The 19,830-nt window shown below is 55.4% G+C and overlaps 1 protein-coding gene across 1 annotated transcript in view; it reads left to right on the top strand.

Moving 5' to 3' along the window:
- Positions 1–17,708, top strand: part of SPSB1 (splA/ryanodine receptor domain and SOCS box containing 1) — a 78,002-nt gene extending 60,294 nt beyond the window's left edge. The window contains exons 2-3 of the mRNA XM_055384052.2: positions 3,884–4,726; positions 15,632–17,708. Coding sequence (XP_055240027.1) covers positions 4,033–4,726; positions 15,632–15,759 — 822 coding nt within the window. The 5' untranslated portion in view covers positions 3,884–4,032 and the 3' untranslated portion in view covers positions 15,760–17,708. The remainder of the gene's footprint in view (positions 1–3,883; positions 4,727–15,631) is intronic.
- Positions 17,709–19,830: the final 2,122 nt, after the last annotated feature.

The raw sequence follows: 19,830 nt of genomic DNA, 5'->3' as shown, positions 1-19,830 counted from the left end.
TGGCAGAAGTGGCCGGGTGTGTGGGCCACATTCCCTGGCTAGGCCCCGGGGTGCCCTTGTGAAGGAATCACCCCACAGTGCTGCAGTCCCCTTTACCTGCCTGCCCTGCCCGGGGAAAACGCCCCACCCTCTTTCCCCAGCCTCCCTCCTCCCAGGCCCTCCCTCCCACAGACTCCCATCCCTCACAGCCATGTGGTCCAAGGCCTGGGCTGGGGTGAGGGGGTGGGGGGAAGGTGGGTGGAGGTGGAGGGGTTGTGGTTCAGGTTAGGTTTAGGGAGCTCAGCCCAGCATTGGTGTTAAGGACTTGCTGGGCCACCTGAGGTGCTGGCATCTCAGAACTAGGAGAGCTTGTGGAGCCGACCTGGACAGACAGACAGTGGATGTCCCACATCAGGGTGAAGCCGTCCTTTCTGGTGGCTTTCTGGGACGGGGCTGGCCCAGCCTCTGGGGATCCCCCTCTCCCCACCATCCGGCTAATGCCTGCTGCAGCCCCACAAGGCTGTGTCTTAAGTGGAGACGATGCAGGGCCCTGTCTAAGCTCTGGCTGGCGGACCCCAGGCCAGCCTGTCCTTATAAATAAAGTTTTCTGGAACTCAGCCACGCGCGTTTATTTATGTCCCGTCTGTGGCTGCTTTTGTGCGACAACAGCAGAGACTGTCTGGCCCTCAAAGCCAGGCATTTACTATCTCGCCCATTTCAGAAAAAGCTGATCTCCGGTCTCGCTGAGACGGGTGTTCTGTGTGTTCAGGCCTGGGTTTATTAGCCTGAGAGCTCCCTCCTCCTCCCTCCTCTGCCTCCCCCTCCTTCCCCGTCCCTCCCTGTCTCACCCCACTTCACCCTTTCTCCCCCTCTGAGGTGTTGCTCTCCTCGCCTCTTCCCCCCTCAACCTCCCTGTTATGGTCCCTTCTAGCATTTTCAATTACCTGCTAGAGGACCGACCCCTCCCTGCCACCTGTCTCTCCCACCCTCCCCTCCCTCCCCCAGCCTCCTCCTCACTCTTCCCACCTGCTCCCACACGTGGAGAGAGGGTGAATCTTCCATGACAGACGAGATCCCGGGAGAAAGGTCCTCCCTGCTGCGACAGTTGAGCGGCAGGGGGGTTGTGGAGGGGCTACACTGCAGGAAGCGTGACATGAATTACTTAGAAAGTAATTCCCGCCCCGTCCTCCCAGGGAGCTGACCTCTGTGCCCACAGGACCCTGCAAAATTGAGAATATGGAGAGGTTCTGAGCACCAAGCTGGAGGGGGTGTCCACAGATGGGAGGGCGGTACTCTGCACCCCCGCTCCATGCAGCTCTGACCTCGAGAGCCGCCTCAGCCCGCCCGGCCCCTCGAGAGCCGCCTCGGCCCTCCCAGCCTTCCTACAGCTCAGAAAATGCTCCAGTGGAGGTTGGGGAAGAGGGGAATTCAGGGAAGGCCACACCCGCACCACACCAGACCCAGCTCTCTCCCCCTTCCCTCCCGCAGCTTGAGGCGCAGGCCCCAAAGCCACAGGGTGTCCCTCTGCAGCGCCATAGAGGGAGTCCTAGAGGTTTCAGTGGCTCCCAGGAGAGGAGATGGAACTAAAAGCTTGAAAATGGGATTTTCCTGGGAGATCATGGATGTGAGGTCACAGTATTCACAGAACTCTCTGGAACCAGGGCGGCCCTCTAGGCTGCAGAGGGGACACCTCAGCTCTGTAATGGCTTTGCAGACACTGGACACAAGGAGTCCTGCCCTGCTCTGAAGAGATGACCGTGCCCCTGAGATCAGAACCCTCTGTCTATGGCTGGGCGCAGTGGTTCACACCTGTAATCCCAGCACTTTGGCAGGCCGAGGTGGGTGAATCACCTGAGGTCAGGAGTTTGAGACCAGCCTGGACAACATGGTGAAACCCGGCCTCTACTAAATAGAAAAAATTAGCTGGGCGTGGTGGTGGGCACCTGTAATCCCAGCTACTTGGGAGGCATAGGCAGGAGAATCGCTTGAACCCAGGAAGTGGAGGTTGCAGTGAGACGAGATAGCGCCATTGCACTCCAGCCTGGGCAACAAGAGCAAAACTCCATCTCAAAAAAAAAAAAAAGGAACCCTCTATCTCACATCAGAAAGGGGAGGGCGAGAAGCATGACCTGGCCCCTGAGATAAGGGGGTCGGGGCACCAAGTGTTCCCACATGGGAAGGTTCTGCCAGGACCAAACTTCCTGGAGACCTGGCCGCCCCGGGAACAGGGTCTCGTGGGGCCTCTTCCCAGCTGAGAGGGAGCTCTAGGCCAGCCCCACTGCAGAGCCTGGCCCTGGCTGGCCCCATACTGAAGGGGGAGGCCAGCCCTCTGAGGTCCGTGGATTTCCGTGTGTCTGGGAGCCTGCAGCCTCCCCTACCCCGGGTTCCTTTGGATTCTCTTTGTCTCCTTTACTCGGGCACCCTAGTAACAAGCGACCCAGCATGACTCTCTCCCGGCAGCCAAGGCTCCAACGGCCTCCCGCCCAGGCGCCCCCACAGGCTCCTTTACTTCCATTTCTTCAACAGGAGCCTGCCTTGCCCCTGGCCTGGTTGATCCTAGGAGCCTGACCCCAAACCAGGCTGCTCTCCTTGGCCCCTCTGGTCCCTTCCAGAGGCCAAGGAGGTTCTTGATGGCAGAAAGAAACTTCTCTCTTGAACGAGGTTCAAATCTTCTGCTGCCTTATCCTTCTCCTTGAATAGAACTCTTCCTGGCCAGCACTTTGGGAGGCCAAGCCGGGTGGATCACCTGAGGTCAGGAGTTCAAGACCAGCCTGGCCAACATGGTGAAACTCCGTCTCTACTAAAAATACAAAAATTAGCCAGGCATGGTGGTGGGTGCCTGTAATCGTAGCTACTCGGGAGGCTGAGGCAGGAGAATCACCTGAACCCAGGAGGTGGAGGTTGCAGTGAGCCAAGATCACGCCACTGCACTCCAGCCTGGGCGACAGAGCAAGACTGCGTCTCAAAAAAAAAGAATTCTTCCTGGGCTGCCAGTGGAGAGGGATCAGGTAGATGATGCAGTGAGATCTCTCCCCCAACCCAGAGTCCCTGTTCTCCCTCCTGAAGGACCCAGGGGATGGTGAGGCCAGAGAGGGAACGAGGCATCCTAGAGTCTGACTTTCCTCCCCAGATGTGCTGTTGAGACCCAGAGGGCGAAACCCTGGCTTCTAGTTGAAGGGTGTGGGCAGGAAAAAGGTGGTTGGTCATGTAAGAAATCCCGGGGGTTGGAGGATGAGCCCCCCTTGCTGTCTGAATCGAGGCCTTCCCTTGAGAAGAATGTAGCTGGCGGAGGAGGTTCCTGGTGCCTTTCGTGCCAAGCGCACACAGACCCCCGAGTTGAGCTGTCCAGCTGCACCAGAAGGCCCTTTTCTGCAGTGAATTGGTGGTGCGTCTGCTGGAGGTAGCTGTGCCAGAGACAGGGAGGAGGAGCTGGGATTGGCATCCTCAGCAGCCTCTGCTGCTACCAGGGGCTCCACTTCCCCTCTGAACCGCAAGGCAAGGGCCATGCACCTCCCTCTGTTTTGACCAAGCAAATGCCCACTGTCGTGGCTGAGTCCTGGTTCTGTGGCACCATGGCCTTCCGCCCTGTGGAACCCTGATGAGGTATTTGGTGGGCATCAGCCATGTGTGTGTACCCAACACAGATGAGGGTGATGCCCAGCCCCCAAGCCCACCTCTCCACACAGTCGGCTGCATGGACAGACAGACCCTTTCCTTTGTGACAGCTAGCCAGGGAACGGGGGATTTCATTCTGCGCCAAGGCTCCAGCCTGCGCGTGTCAGGCATGACGGAGCCCAGGTGCAGGCTGCCGGGACATGCTGATGTGGTCGCCTTGCCCTCCGGGTTAACTTTCCCCTTCATCCCACAGTCCTGCTCACCGGTTGTTTGTCTTTCCGTCCATTAGGCAATACTGAACACTGCGCAGCTTGCAGAGGTCTCCTGGCAGCCCTCCTTAGGAATTCTGTCTGGTCCCGATCAGAATACTGGAGACGAGACCACGAGATTGATGAGTTTGCCTTGGGAGTCGGTAAGAAGGTGAAACCAGGGGCGAACATGGGTCAGAAGGTCACTGGAGGGATCAAGACTGTGGACATGAGGGACCCCACGTACAGGCCCCTGAAGCAGGAGCTCCAGGGTCTGGATTACTGCAAGCCCACCCGGCTGGATCTGCTACTGGACATGCCCCCCGTGTCCTATGATGTCCAGCTGCTGCATTCGTGGAACAACAACGACCGATCACTCAACGTCTTCGTGAAGGAGGACGACAAGCTCATCTTTCACCGGCATCCGGTGGCCCAGAGCACGGACGCTATCAGGGGCAAAGTCGGGTATACCCGTGGGCTGCACGTGTGGCAGATCACATGGGCCATGAGACAGCGGGGCACACACGCCGTGGTGGGGGTGGCGACGGCAGACGCCCCCCTGCACTCTGTTGGGTACACAACCCTCGTGGGGAATAACCATGAGTCCTGGGGCTGGGACTTGGGGCGCAACCGGCTCTACCACGATGGCAAGAACCAGCCAAGCAAAACATACCCAGCCTTTCTGGAACCAGATGAGACATTCATTGTCCCTGACTCCTTCCTGGTAGCCCTGGACATGGACGACGGGACTCTGAGCTTCATTGTGGATGGACAGTACATGGGAGTGGCTTTTCGGGGACTCAAGGGCAAAAAACTGTATCCTGTAGTGAGTGCCGTCTGGGGCCACTGTGAGATCCGAATGCGCTACTTGAACGGACTCGATCGTAAGTGTCTCCTCTGCTGTCAGAGGCAATGCCCTCCCTCAGTCCCCATGGTCCTGGCTGGGCTCAGGCCAAAAGTTGATACAGTCATTGGAACTAGAGTGTTTTGAAGACGATATTCCAGTGTATTCAGACCCTCATAGGCAACTTTTGCATCTGGTTAAGTGAGGAATTCTACCCAGAGTCTGCTAGATTACCTAACGGTGCCTCATGAATGACTGGACAGATGGATGGATGATGGATGATGAATGAATAGATGGATGAATGATTGGTTGGATGGATGGATGATGAATAGATGGATAGATGAGTGAATAATGGATGGATGCATGTATAATGAATTGATGGATGAATGTTTGGATTGATAGATAAGTGGTTGAACAAACGGATGGATGTGGGTGGATGGGTGGGTAGGGGGTGGATGAGTGTTTAGATTGATGGATGGATGAGTGGATGAATGAGTGGATGGATAAATGAACAGATGGATGGATGGGTGGGTGGGTGGATGGATGGATGGATGAGTGGATGGATGGATGGATGAGTGAATGGATGGATGGATGGATGGATGGATGGATGGATGGATGAGTGAATGGATGGATGGATGGATGGATGGATGGATGGATGGATGGATGGGTGGATGGATGGATGGGTGGATGGATGAGTGGATGGATGGATGGGTGGATGGATCAGTGAATGAATGGATGGATGGATGGATGGATAAATGAACAGGTGGATGAGTGGGTAGATGGATCAGTGAATGGATGGATGAGTGGATAGATAAGCAGATAGACTAATGAATTGATGGATAAATGGATAGATGGATGAATTAATAAGTAGGTGGTCTTTGTTTCTCTGGGTGATCTGCCTCCAGGTTTGATCCTCAGTTGACCAAATTCTAGCCCAGTTGCCAGCATATCATCGAGCTGGGGTTTGTAACCTTGGGGATACTAGGGCCTCTCCAGTAAATGAATGCTAGTGACCTCTCTCACTCATTAGACAGGCTTAGAGTCTTTCTCTTCTGCCAGAGGCTTCTGAGTGGGCTCCTTTGAGATACAGTCCTGAGGGACTTCTTCAGTCATGAAGCTGGGGAGGAGCATGCGGATCAGAAACAGGCTGAGTCAACAGCGAACTCCACCTGTCCCTTTGGGAAGGGGAGTGGCCTTTCTCAGACTGTGAATGCAGCCCATGTGTAGGGGCACCGTGCTGGTGTGGGAGGTGAAGGCTCCATGGCTGCCCAGCTGGGAGTCCGTGGTAGCAGGAGGGCCTGGCATTGCAGAACGGCTCACCCCGTGTACGGCCCTCTCTCAGAGTTCCTTGCCTGCATGAGTCCCTTCTACCGCCTGCAAGTCCCACGTCGGGAAGCAAGTGGGCTGGAAAGCTCCATCCACCCATGGGCTGACTGTCCTTAAAGGGCAGGTTCGGCTTAGCACCCTGAGCTCTAACCCCACCCTGCAGGCCAGGCAAGAAGCAGAGGAGGGTGAGGCCCCCCACCAGAGGTCAGGAATACAGATGCTGACTCTGTCTTGAAGTCTCCAAGCCTGCAGCTTCTCCTCCTGGAGAAGGAGTTCCTCCTCCTGCTCCTCCTCCCCCACGTCAGCCTTTGAAAGATACTGGGGAAAGTGTCGGGGTGGTTAGGCATGTGCAAACGCTTACACATTTCTCTTTGGAAGCCTCCCGCCCCTCTTTCTCTTGGTCCTCTGCTGTGACTTTGATTGTGATGGCAGTGAGTTGACAGCCACACACGATGTCTGTGGTGCAGGCTCCCAGGGCTGCTTTGTCCTCATCTGTGCAACCTGGCGCCCCCAGGTCATGCGACTCCTGGAAGAGGTGGGTGACCAGGCCTGCAGCCAGCAGGTAACCTCCCCGGGGAAGTCACCTCGGAAATGGATGAGGGAACCAGCAGAGTGAGTTCTGTGTCTGTCTCCCCAGGTGTCAGAAATGAGTGGCACCACGTCCACAGCCAAATTTGCCTCAAACTGGGGTGGCTGCAGATTGGGAGCCCTGGGCATATCCTGCCTAGGACCTAGAATCTTGAGGAGCCCTGACCCTCAGACCTGCCTCCCTCCTCCCAGCCAAGGGGTGGTCACGGAGCCAGGGAGGTTAATGTCCATTCTTTGCAGACAGACAGATGAGGGGACTGCCAGACCTGCTCTTGTTGCCTGCCCACTGAGACTGTGGGGCCCCATGAAGATTTCCAGCCCTGTGCCCTCCGGGAACGTGCCCCCTGATGCTGTCATGAGCTCTGGGTTTGCACAGCTTCACGGTTGTGTATCATAGCTCCAATACAGCACACAGACCCCTGGAGTGGCTGGGAGGGGACTGGAGCCTATTCGAACAGAGGGTTCCGCCCACCCAGTCCTGGAGGTGCAGACACATATCCTGTGAATAGGCAATTTCCTGCTTAGTTAGCTCTGCGTGAGATGGGAGGTTGGATGCTTTCATAATTTTCCTTGTTTGGAAAATCCTGAAGGTGTTGGGTGAGTGGGGGATACGAGTATGGGAATCAGGATTCGGGAACCGCATCTGTGAGCTGGAATCTAGATGGCCACTCACAGCGTCACAGCCGGGTGCTATTAGTCAGTGACGAGGATGCTTTTTCCTCTCCACCAGCATCAGATGCCCGGGAAGTCCTGGTCAGACATGAATGGGCCCTGGGCCACGTGGTCAGTTGACTTTAGAGGTTCCAGATTGGAAAATAGATGTGGTCGTTCTTGGGACACTGAGCAAAACATTGGAGGGTGGGGCACTGTCACAGCTCCGCTGCAGCGTGGTGATAGGGTGAGGCGCGGGTGTTAGCGCTGCCAGCCTCAACCCGCTTAACCCGACACCTCCGGACGCTTATTGAGGCAGCATGTTGTGTCTTAGGAGTGTCGTTCTGCGGCTGGGCGCGGTGGCTCATGCCTGTAATCCCAGCACTTTGGGAGGCTGAGGCAGGTGGATCATGAGGTCAGTAGTTGGAGACCAGCCTGGCCAACATGGTGAAACCCCATTTCTATTAAAAATGCAAAAATTAGCCAGGCGTGGTGGCATGTACCTGTAATCCCAGCTACTCGGGAGGCTGAGGCAGGAGAATTGCTTGAACCCAGAAGGTGGAGGTTGCAGTGAGCTGAGATTGCACCACTGTACTCTAGCCTGGGCAACAGAGCAAGACTCCGTCTCTGGGAAAAAAAAAAAAAGAAAGTATCATTCTGCCTGTTCTATAGAAATGGATGGCAGAGGCAAGAGTGGCCTCTGAGAGTCCAGGCCAGGGACAAGCCAGGCTTGTCCTGGTGAGAGGTGATGGGAGCTTCGGCCAGGATGGAAGCCGGGGGGTGGGTGGGGTGGGGGGCGGCCCGGTTCCGGGACTCTTTGGAATGGGCTCATCCATGGACCGGATGTGACGAGAAAGGGAAGCAGCAAGGTGACTCGCAGTGTTTGGGTTGAGCAGGTGAAGGCGGGGGCTGCTGACCCGAGATGGGAAAGCCCAAAGGAGGAGCAGGTGTTAAATTTGAGACGCTTCTTCGACACACCCAGGGGGCCCTGCAAGCCTAGTCTCGGACAGCGGTCAGTGGGGGAGTTGTCTGCACATAGGCGACTTCAGAGCTGCCACCCTGGGCAAGGTCACCAGAAGTAGGGGCTAGAGAGCGAGGAGAAGAGGGCTGAGGCTGAGCCCTGCTTAGAAGCCAGGAGGGTGGGGGCTGAAGGGACCCAGTAGATTTTGGTGTCCTGGATGCCAAGTGAGGAAGGGGCTTTCAGAAGGGCAAAGTAGCAGCAGGTCAAGTACATGGACGGCTGAGAACCGTCCATCAGCTTTGGCAACAAGGAATTGGCAGTTGACCTTGAGGAGAGTCACTTGGGTCAGGGGGCACGGGAGGAGCCTGATGGAGTGGCTGGAGGAAGACGGACGGGGTATTCGTCTCCTGGGGCTGCTGAACACATTACCACAAGCAGGACAGCTGAAAACAGCAGAAGCGCTCAGGAGGCCAGGTGTCTGCGATCAGGATGGTAGCGGGCTCGACTGCCTCCGAGCTCTGAGGGGGAGCCCGCCCCAGGCCTCCCCTCGCCCCTGGGGGCTGCCGGGAATCCTTGGTGTCCCTTGGTCTGTAGATGCCTCCCTGAGTCCCTGCCTCTGTTTCCCCAGGGTGCTCCACCTGTGTATTTGTCTCTCTGTGGCCCCTCCTCTTCTTAGAGGGACACCAGCCATTGGATTCAGGGCCCACCCCAATCCACTATGCCCTCGTCATAATGAAGTACATCCACAAGGCCCTGTTTCCAGATAAGGCTCCACTCTGAAGTTCTGGGCAAACATGAATTGGAGGACACTGGTCAACCCGCTGCAGATGTGGAGGCAGCCAGTGTAGACCATCTCCATGAGGCCTTCCTCTCCCTTTGCTGCCACCTGTGGGGGGTGAAAGATGAGCCCGGAGCTCCCTCCCCTCACGTCACCCCTACCGATGCTGGGGTGCCCATAGTGAGGTCAGAGACCACCCAAGTCCCCCGTCCCGGGAGAGTTGGCTTTGCCTTCCAATACAACTAAAGAAGGGGGGTGTCCTGGTGAGATCGAATCCCAGGGTCTGCCTGGGAGCAGAGCATGACAGGTGGAGGCTCTGGCCAGGCCTGGCTGGATCTGTCATCTTCCTTTTTTTTTTTTTTTTTTTTTTTTTTAGAGATGGGGTCTCACTATGTTGCCTAGGCTGGTCTCAAACTCCTGGCCTCCTAAGTGGTCCTCCTGCCTCGGTCTTCCAAAGTGCTAGGATTATAGGCGTGAGCCACCATGCCCAGCCTGATCTGTTTTCTTGGTGGCAGACCTGATCTGGGGCTTTGCTGTCTCTGTCTTGGAGGTGGAGGTAGTTCCACTCCCTGGGATATCTGGAGAATCATCAGTGTCCCCACTACCCCTGGGTTCGACTTCCGCGAGGGGCAGCTGTTTGTAGGGCAGCTCCAGCAGTTTCCCTGCGTGTGTGCCTTCCCGGGGGTCTCCCAGCCCACTGTCCCCTGTGGCCTCTTTCCTGCATGCCAGGCAGAACCCCCCTGCAGCAGAGTCCCGGCTTCTACACTGGGGCCGTGGCCGGGCAGAAGTAGGGGTACTGAGTTCTCGACGTTTCCCTGTGCGGCCTCCCCACTGTCCAGCCAGCTGGGGCCACAGGCCCCGTGCTCTGATTCCTCCTCAAGGCTCGAGGCACAAGGCCTTGTGCTGAGGATGCAGCCAGAGAGGCTGCTGTGTCACTCTCCCTCTCTCTCCTGGAGGGCAGGAGTGGAGATGGCCATTGCTGAGTGGGGAGACACAGGGCCTGGCCTGACCCTGGGCCTGCCCGCCACCCTCCCTGGAGATGTGGAAAGGCCTGTTTGCAAGCAGCAGGCTGGCAGGCTGTCCAGGGAGAGCCCCTGATCTTGTGGGTCCTCTGGCTCTACCCCCACTGCTTTAAAGACATCTCCCACTGAGGAGGCATCTTCCATGCAGTTCAGCATTTTCGAATTTTCTTTAACGGCTCCCAGATGGGTTTGGTGTGGTTTGTCGTGGTTGAAGGTTCAGGGAAGGTCAGCTCGTCTCGTCAAGATCAGAGCCTCCTCCCGGGTGCCTCCTTCCTGCACTCCACGCCAGCTGGACTCTGCCGGGAGCTACTCATCAGGAGACTGATACCCCTGCCACCAGGGCCACCCACCCTGCCTCCCTCCCTTCCTTCCTTCCTTCCATGTCGGGGAGGGGTTGTTCCAGACCCTATTCCCCACCCCCTCCAGAAGGTCTGGTCATATGAGGACCGCAGGCTCTCAGAGTTTGGGGGGGATAGGGGACCAAGGGTGTCTGATCACCTAGGTGGATCTCAGGCATCCTTCCCCAGTTGACAAGGACAAAGGCTCCACGTTGTGTTTGGCTGTGCTCTTTCGTAAGAACTGCTTAGTGTAGAGGAGAACACACACACATCCTATGATGGCCACCCGACCCGTGACATTCTAGAATCCATGTCCTGGAGCATGGTCCCCACAAGCTGCTTGCAGGGCCAGCCACAGGAGCCATGACAGCTATCGGCGAGGACATTGCGGAAGCTGGGGCATTCTCTGATGCGGAACATTTTTCCTTGACCTCACCGTTCTGCAGCTCATTCATTCAGCCCGTGAACTGGGCACAGCACCACACTCTTGAGGCTTGAGTTGGGTTGAAATCTCTCAGGGAACAGCGAGACAGTTGTGGGTTGGGGCTCTGGGGCTGTGCATGTTCACGTGGGCCACCAGGTAGCCATTTCTCACAGAAATGTGGAAGCTGGTGCGCTGTCTCTTCCAGTTCCTCAGCCTTCTGCTCCCAGAAATAGCGCCTGATTGACTTCCTGATTTCTTTGCTGCTCATTCAGCATTGCACTCTCATTCACAGAAATTATTTAAATGAATGAGCGCCTAAGCTTCCCGGGGATGGGCATAGCAGCCAGAGGCCCCAGGCCACAGGGCAGGTGCCCACCCCCTGGGTAGATTTCAGCAGGCACCTGGGTTTGTGGCTGGAGCTGAGTGCAAAGCTGGCAGCCCCCAGTCAAGAGTGTGGAGGTTGGGGAGAACTCCCTGGTCCTGGTAGTGACCAGCTGAAAGGGGGGCTGGGCATTTTTTCACGGCACGAAGCCCACGTCTGTTTCCGTGGCCATGCATTCTTGGTCTCTGCCCAGCCTTTGGAAAGCAGTTAGACCGGGCCCTGTGCGCCATCAGTTTCCTCCTGCAAGATCAAGGAGGCGTGACCTGTTTATGTACTTGAGGACCCAGAGAAGAGACCCATTCACAGGATGCCTGGGTGACTCTGGTCCTATTTTCAGCTCATAACACCTCACTGCAGCCATTCACTGCCACTTCTGTAGCCCGTCTTGGTGGATCTCATGACCCATCCCTAACTGGTTTATTCAGTGAGATCCAGAGATGGCCAGGCTGTGGCAAGTCCTCTACCCCACACAGCTGCGTTCACAGGGGATGGATTGTGGCAGCTGGAGGGCCTCATCCCTTTGGAGTCCATGGCTCTCAGACCTTGGACCTGTAACTCTCACCTCCCCAAGCCCATTTCCCTATCTGTAGGTTGGGGTCACAGTCCCCATCAGGCACACGACTGGTGCCCCACAGGCCATGGCTGGGGCTGGGGCTGCGGTGTCAGCCACTCAAAATAAGGCGCTGGATGGAGCTGGGGGCTCATGTGGGCCTCTGCAGTTTTAGAAATTTTTTTTTTTTTTTTGGAGATGGAGTCTCATTCTGTCACCCAGGCTGTAGTGCAGTGGCGCAATCTCAGCTCACTGCAAACCTCTGCCTCCCAGGTTCAAGCAATCCTCAAACTCCCAAGTAGCTGGGACTACAGGCATGCACGACCACACCTGGCTAATTTTTGTATTTTTAATAGAGACGAGGTTTTGCCACATTGGCCAGGCTGGTCTCAAACTCCTGACCTCAGGTGATCACCCACCTCGGCCTCCCAAAGTGCTGGGATTACAGGCATAAGCCACCGCGTCCAGCCTAGAAACATTTCTTCATGGGTTGATCGGAAACCCATTACACCAAGAGGGTAGTGACGGAACTCCCTCTCAGCCCTCACTGCTGCAGCCTGGCAGGGCTCTTGGGCCACATTCGGTGGCTCTTGGAGCTTTCTCAGGTGCTTTCCAGCCACGAGGGAGAGCCCCTCCACCTTCCGGCGGGGGCTGAGCCACATTCTCCCGGGAGGGAGCTCAGGGCAGCCCAGGCCCCTTGGCCCTGATGAAGGCCAGATGCAGGCGCGCTCCCAAGCAGAGAAGAGAACACACCTGCAAATTCCCCACTCCTCTGTGCCCAAGACCCAGTCCCGACAGCCAGGCCAGGCCGCAGGCTGCGATAAGCACTTCTGGCCTTCAGGATCTTGGCTGCATGGGACTTTGGGGAGAATCTGGTCTGGATTCCATGTCTTACAGATGGGGAAACAAGTCCGGGCAGACGGAGGGATCTGCTCCAGGTCAGGCTGTGGGGCAGGGTCTGGAGTCACCAGGCTGGGTGTTTTACCCGAGGGAAACCCAACCCTGTGAGGAGCCGGGTGGGTGGAACCCAGTCCCACCCCATCACGAGGGGTCTGTGGGATCCTTGACCTTGAAGAACCCAAGGTTATTTCATTCCTCCATTCGTCTCCAATCAGAGCTCCTCTTAATCATCCTAAGCTGGCCCCAAAAGGCCCCCTTTCAAAATCCTCCATTAAAAATACAGAACATTTCAGTTCCTTGTCAGGAGCTGTGGCTGTGACCGTCCACGGGGGATGAAGAGCAGTGGTCCCTCTTCTTTTGTTTATTTATTTGTTCAGTTTGGGGGTTGTTTTTGTTGTTTTGTTGTTGTTGTTGTCGTTGTTGTTGTTGTTGTTGGTTTTTCTGAGACAGAGTCTTGCTCCGTCACCCCAGGCTGGAGTGCGATGGTGTGATCTCGGGTCACTGCAACTTCCACCTCCCAGGTTCAAGCGATTCTCCTGCCTTAGCCTCCCGAGTAGCCGGGACTACAGGCCCATGCCACCATGCCTGGCTCACTTTTGTATACTAATTTTAGTAGAGATGAGGGTTCACCATGTTAGCCAGGCTGGTCTTGAACTCCTGCCCTCAGGTAATGCGCCCGCCTCGGCCTCCCGAAGTGCTGGGATTACAGGCGTGAGCCACCACACCTGGCCTTTTTTCATTTTTGAGACAAGGTCTCTGTTACCCAGGCTGGAATACAGTGGCACGATCACAGCTTACTGCAGCCTTGACCTCCTGGGCCCAACCGATCCTCTCGCCTCAGTCTCCCAAGTCCTGGCTGATTTTTATTTTTTGTAGCGATGAGGTCTCCCTGTGTTGCTCAGGCTGGTCTCAAACTCCTGGGCTCAAGCAGTCTTCTGTCCTTGGCCTCCCAAAGTGCTGGGATTACAGGTATGAGCCACTGTGCCTGACCTGGTCCCTCTTCTTTTAAAGCTTGGGGTTTAGTAAATGCATTATCAAGCCTAAGGTCCATTCTTTTATTTTGTAACAGCTTTACTGAGCTATAATTCACATACCATACAATTCACCCATGAAGGTATCCAATTCAGTGGCCTCTTGCATGGTGAGATCTAGGAAACAATTTTAGAACATTTTCATCACCCCAAAAAGAAACCCTATACCCATAAGCAGCCTCTCTCCATTCTGCCATGCCCCACCCGTAGTGTTTGGTCTTCAGTAATTGATTTTCGTATATTTGAGACACATTGGTGAATATTAAAGAACTTTAATCCACTTTTTACTGGTAGGATGGAGTTTTGCGGGTTCCTTTTAGTTTTGGGGGCTGACTATTTTGCTCACAAAGGAGTCTCAAAGTCAAGGGGAGACCGTGGATGAAGCCTCAGATCCATTAGTTTCAGGGCTTTCCATCTGCAGAACAGCGTGGGCGGCCTCACAAAGGTCCAGGTGTGCTCACTCCTACCTGGTTTCAGGAAAGAGAGCAGAGAGGGGTCTGCTCTGGCGAAGCAGGTGAGCAGGGCCGCGCAGCCTTCCAGCGCTCAGAAGCCTGGGAAGGCATGAGTTTCAGACTCCTGAGATCTGAAGCTGACGGCTCATCTGAGATGCAGCTGAATGAACTCAGCCTCCTTTGTAGGAAGGCAAGGCTGGGCGCTCTGGGAACACAGGATGGAGGTGCCCGGGAGGCTGCAGCTGGAAGCGCTCTGTAACCCTGGGGGCTGAGGCAGCTCTGCCCAAGTTCCCCTGGCTGTGAGAGAGCCCCATGTGCCTGGGGCAGTTGCGGGGAGAAGGCCCAGGCCGCTCTGGGGGATCAGCTGAAACTGGGCTGGCATTTCCAGTTTCCCGGGGCCTGAGCTTGGCCTGGGCCTTCAGCCTGCCTGTCAGACAGAAGCACAGACACCTGGGGTTTCTCTGTCTCCATGTGGCACAGAAATGACACCTTCAGGCCGTGGGGCCAGCCAGGCCTGTCACGTATGATACAGGACAGGGTTTGCCATGTCTTCCTTTGCAGCATGGTTAGTGGCTAAGGACATGGACGCTGAGCCCAGGCTGCCTGGATTCAGATCCCAGCCCTGAACCTTGGCACACTGGGTGTCCCCTCTGTGCCTGTGTGTCCTCAGTTCTTTTTTTTTTTTTTTGGACAGAGTCTTGCTCTGTCGCCCAGCTAGAGTGCAGTGGTGTGATCTCAGCCCACTGCAACCTCCATCTCCCAGGTTCAAGCGATTCTGCTGCCTCAGACTCCTGAGTAGCTGGGATTACAGGCACACGCCACCACGCCCAACTAATTTTTGTATTTTTAGTAGAGACGGGGTTTCACCATGTTGGCCAGGCTGGTCTTGAACTCCTGGCCTCAAATGATCCACCCACCTCGGCCTCCCAAAGTGCTGGGATTACTGGCGTGAGCCACCCTGCCCAGCTAGTCTTCAGCTTTAAAACAGAGGTGAGAATGGTATCTGAGAGCAGCTGGTAACAGAAAATTATTCCCTTCCTGAAGCCAGTGCTGGGGGTGCGTGCCGGGAAGAGCTGGCTCCCATGTGCTCCGACCGACAGGCCCCAATGGCAGCTGCTTGCCTGGACAGGCAGAGTCACCAGTGGGGAAGAGCAGGGGTCGCCTGGGTTCGAATCCTAGCTGCATCTCCTGCCAGCAGGGCGACCCCTGGCAAGTCATTTAGACTCTGTCCCTCAGTTTCCTCATCTGTAAAATGGGGATGAAGGTAATGGTGTCTCTGTGACTATTAAGTCATTCATAAGAAACCACTGTGAGGATTAAATGAGTGTTAGCAGAGGGCTCGCCCAGGTGCCCAGCCCAGGGTGGGCTCCTGGTGGCAGCTATTCACATGCTAAATTTAAAATGAAAAAGCATGGCATTTTTCATTGTTTCTTTACTGATTTGAATGAATACTAATCAGTGATAATATTGCTGCTGTGGTTAGCGCTGTTTGCTGAACACCCACCCAAGCTGCGCTGACCTGCAGTTTCTCTGTCTCCCCAGCCGAGCCGCTGCCGCTCATGGATTTGTGCCGTCGCTCGGTGCGCCTGGCCCTGGGGAAGGAGCGCCTGGGGGAGATCCACACGCTGCCGCTGCCGGCTTCCCTCAAGGCCTACCTCCTCTACCAGTGACGTTCACCATCAACCGCCAGCGCGACAGCCACCTGGTGCCAACTCACTGAGCCGCCTGCCACTGGGGCCGCCGCACCCTGCACCTTGGACTGGCATCCATAGCCATGGACAGAGGTCCCTGGTCTTCCCTCATCCTCCGTGGCTGCCTCCATGGGACAAGGACCGATTCCAACACAGGCTCCTCTTTCCCCCTTCCCGACATCAGCAGAAGGCAGCATCCCTGCATGCCGTTCATATACAACCCCTCTTTGAAAAAAGACACAGAGAATAAACTCCTACGAAAGCCCTACATTGAGCTCCAATCTGCTCTCGGGGTGGGACGGGTGCTTCCCACATCTCCGGGAGAAGGCTGCAGCCACCTGGGGGTCCCAGGGTGGTGGGGGTGGCAGGTGGTACCACAGCTCTGAGAGCAGATACCAGGGGTGCTAAGAGGTGCTTAGACAAGGGCTGGTGCCCGGCCCAGGGTGCCCAGTGGGGCCATGCCATGGCAGATAAAGCTCAGGACGTCAAAAACTCACCATGGACACCAAGGCAGAAACCAAGAACTGTCTGCAGGCAAATAAGCACCCAGCACCCATCCCGGCTGCCAGTGCCCCGTACCCTATATTTATTCTTTTAACAATAACAAAAGCCATTTATTTATTCCATCTAGAAAGGAAACCCTGTTTCAGTCCCCTCTCTCTGGCTGTTCTGTTACTTTCCTTCCACCTGTGCCCTCCCTGGGATATGTTTGCCTCGCACGCCCTCCCTGGGCACATGTGCACACGTGCCCAGGCACAAGTATGTCTTTGGGTCCCTTGCCCTGCAGTTTCCAGGGGGCTCTGCTCCAAGTTCCCTAGCGGGCCCCTCAGGGAGAAATAGCCTCACGTGCAATCTGGGTGTCTTCGGGGGCCCGTCTGGAAGGGCTGCAGCAATTCCCCTGTGTCTCCTGGTAACCAGCTAACTCTTGGGCTCAGGCACCCTTGCACAGGGTTGCATTTCTTTAGTCTTGTGTGGGTCTTTTGGTGTGGGTTTGATTTTGCTTTTGCTTTTCTAGCTGAGATTTCCCAAGTGCATCCTCAGAAGCTCTGGGTGTGCCAGAGGACCCCCAGAACTAAGATGGGAGGGCGAGTGGGTCTCCATTCCCTGAGAAGCCAGGGGCAGGGTGGGATGGGGAAGACCAGGAGCAGAGTCGAGCCTCACAGAAGCCAGCGCGGGTCTCTGCTCAGCACCCCAGCCGGGGCTCCGGACCCAGGGTAACAGCCCCAGTTCATCCCAACCCCTCTCAGAGCCGCAAGAGGGGTAGCTCGGCTGCCGGAAGAGAGGGGTGCCCTATCCCTGGCAACCCCTCCACGTAGCATACCCCAGCACCTGCCACTGCCTTTGCCATTTCTTTGAGCTTGAAGTTAACTCTCTTAGAGTCTAACTTTGGTTCATTTCTGCACAGGTACAATAGATGACTTTATTTGTTTAAAATGTTTAATATATATACATATATATATATTTGTAAGAATTATGTTTTAAACAGCTGCTGTAGAGTACCTTTTTTTAAGTAAATCTTACAGTGGAGTATATTTTTTAAAGCACAAAATTGGTGCCAAGACTGGGTGAGAAATGTACATTACCCCCTTATTATTTTGAGGGTTTTTTTTTCGGGGCAGGGGACCTTACCTGTAAGACTGTTAAAGATTTTCCTCCCTCCTGTTTCAGGTGGGTCACATTCTGATGAATGTTTCCCTTGTACAGATCCCAGCTTATGGCCTTGACCCAGCCGTCCTCACAGATGCCGGGTGACCCTCTAGCTCTCTCTGCATCTCCCACCCCCCGACGCCCTGGGACCCTCGACCCCACCCTTCTTTCCTACCAGCCCAGAGCCTTGTGGCTTGTACAGTTTTGAAACTCCCGTTCTATTTTATGATGGTTGGTAATAGTCAGTAACCTAATAAAGGAACGTTTGTTAAAATATCAAACCATTTTTGAGTTCCTCGTTTGTGCCTCGGGGGAGGGGAAAGAGACATAGCTGACCCCTCCTGGGTCCAGCCAGCTCCACGGCCCACATTTTCAGCAGATGATGGACTGACTCCCTACCACCCCTTGGCAGAGGGTGGGATGCCAGGCAAAGCCCCAGACAGAGAAGGAGAAGGAGAGTCCTGGAGGGAGGATCCCAGAACAGCCTCATCCCCATTTCAGAAGTTCCTCAGCCTGGCAGCCCAAGCTGCAGAAACTTGCCAAGTCTAACAGACAGTGATTCTGTGCCTTCGTGAGCGCATCAGGTTGGTTTGTGGGGTTGTAGAGCTTGAGTTGACTGTGGGCTTTTTAGGAGCAGAGTGTGAGCCATTGTGGGCGTCCTCAGAGTCCAGGCTCTAGGGGAAGGAGCAGGTCCTTCATTCGTCTTTGTGTCCCCTGGGGCTGAGTGCACGGTGATGTTTGCTGAACTGTTGCAGAGTGAACTTGTTCTGCTAGCCACGTGGGCAGAGCCCCCGACAGAAAGGACAGGAAACTCTGGCTTATTTAGGGGATCAATGGGTGATAAAATGACAGTCAAGAAATTTACTAAGATGTGATCACGTGTCACGGCTAGTTTCCAAAGAATTAGCAAGAGCACATTAAGCTTGCGGTGGGGACGCTTCATTCTGAAGGCGTGTTGGACCTGATAGTGCTGTGAAAAGTGCCTGGCCTGAGGGCCCAAGATCCCTGGGCCCAAAGACCCATGTTCCTTTCTCTAAGAGCCTCCTGACCAGCTATCCTCAGACCACACACATCAGCAGCATCTGGGAGGGGATTGTGAAAATGCAGATTCCAGGGTCCCACCTGAGATGTACCAAGTCAACACTTCTAGGGCCAGGCCCAGGAATATGCATTTCCTCAACTCCCTAGGTGACCTTGCCTAAGAGAGTTTGGACACCACTATTTGTGACAGTGTCAGCTGTTTTGCAAAGTTGCTGGGTAGAGGGAAATTATTCCATGGTGTCGGTGGGTTGGCCCAATGAGCGCATGCGCTCCTGAGTCAGACCTGGATTCAAATACTGGCTTTGTGGCCTTGGATGAGCCTCCGGAAAACAGCAGTCACTGTAGTGTAGTACCTATCTCACAGGAGGATAGCAAGGGTAAGATGAGGCTTTCCAAACAGGACCTGGAGTCTTAGCGAGTGTGCAAACAAATGCTTTAAAAGCTCCTGAATTTCTGGAAAATGGCAGTTTCTGGGTTGCGACTTTGTCTTTAAGAACGGACCAGATGCCCGGGCATGGTGGCTCACACCTGTAATCCCAGCACTTTGGGAGGCCGAGGCGGGCGGATCACAAGGTCAAGAGATCGAGACCATCCTGGCCAACATGGTGAAACCCCGTCTCTACTAAAAATACAAAAATTAGCTGGGCATGGTGGCGCGTGCCTGTAGTCCCAGCTGCTCAGGAGGCTAAGGCAGGAGAATGGCATGAACCTGAGAGGCGGAGGCTGCAGTGAGCCGAGATTGCACCACTGCACTCCAGCCTGGGCTACAGAGCGAGACTCTGTCCCCTCCAAAAAAAAATGGACCAGACATTCCTAAACCAACTTCCTGATAGTGATCTTCCTTCCCAGGTAAAGTCTCCGAAGGTCAAGGTGGGTATTGGGAAGAGGGTCCCCTAGATGCCTTTCCCAGGTGCGGCTGGATGAAAGTGGTAGTCTAAAATGATTTTCAGGTTGGAGTTCATGTCTGGGTTGCAGTTGGAACTCCGCTTCCTTTGAAGGGGGCAGCAGGGGAGGAGTGGGGTTGGGGTCAGGCGCTGGGGGCGGGGGGAAGCACAGGGAAAAATCAGGGCCCTTGTGCTGCCAGGAGACTTCTCGGGGAGTAGGGTTTTGTGCCGAAGGGAGTGGGATTAACAAAACCATCTGTGCAGACTTGGCCCGTGTGGTTGTAATTAATCCCCTGCCTTCAAGCAGGTAGCAGACTCTCAGGGCTTGGCCATAGATGGGAAGAGTCCTCCCGTCCCCACCCTTCAGCACGAAGCTTCCCTCCCGCCTTCTCCGCTCCTCGACGAGATGAGGAATGTGGAATTTACTGAACCATAAACTATGCCGGGGGAGCTGGGGAGGGGGCCGAAGACAGAGCAA

Source organism: Gorilla gorilla, chromosome 1 (assembly GCF_029281585.2).
Source record: "Gorilla gorilla gorilla isolate KB3781 chromosome 1, NHGRI_mGorGor1-v2.1_pri, whole genome shotgun sequence".
NCBI lineage: Eukaryota > Metazoa > Chordata > Mammalia > Primates > Hominidae > Gorilla > Gorilla gorilla.
Note: the sequence above shows the minus strand (reverse complement) of the source record. Positions and strands in the feature narration are given on the sequence as shown.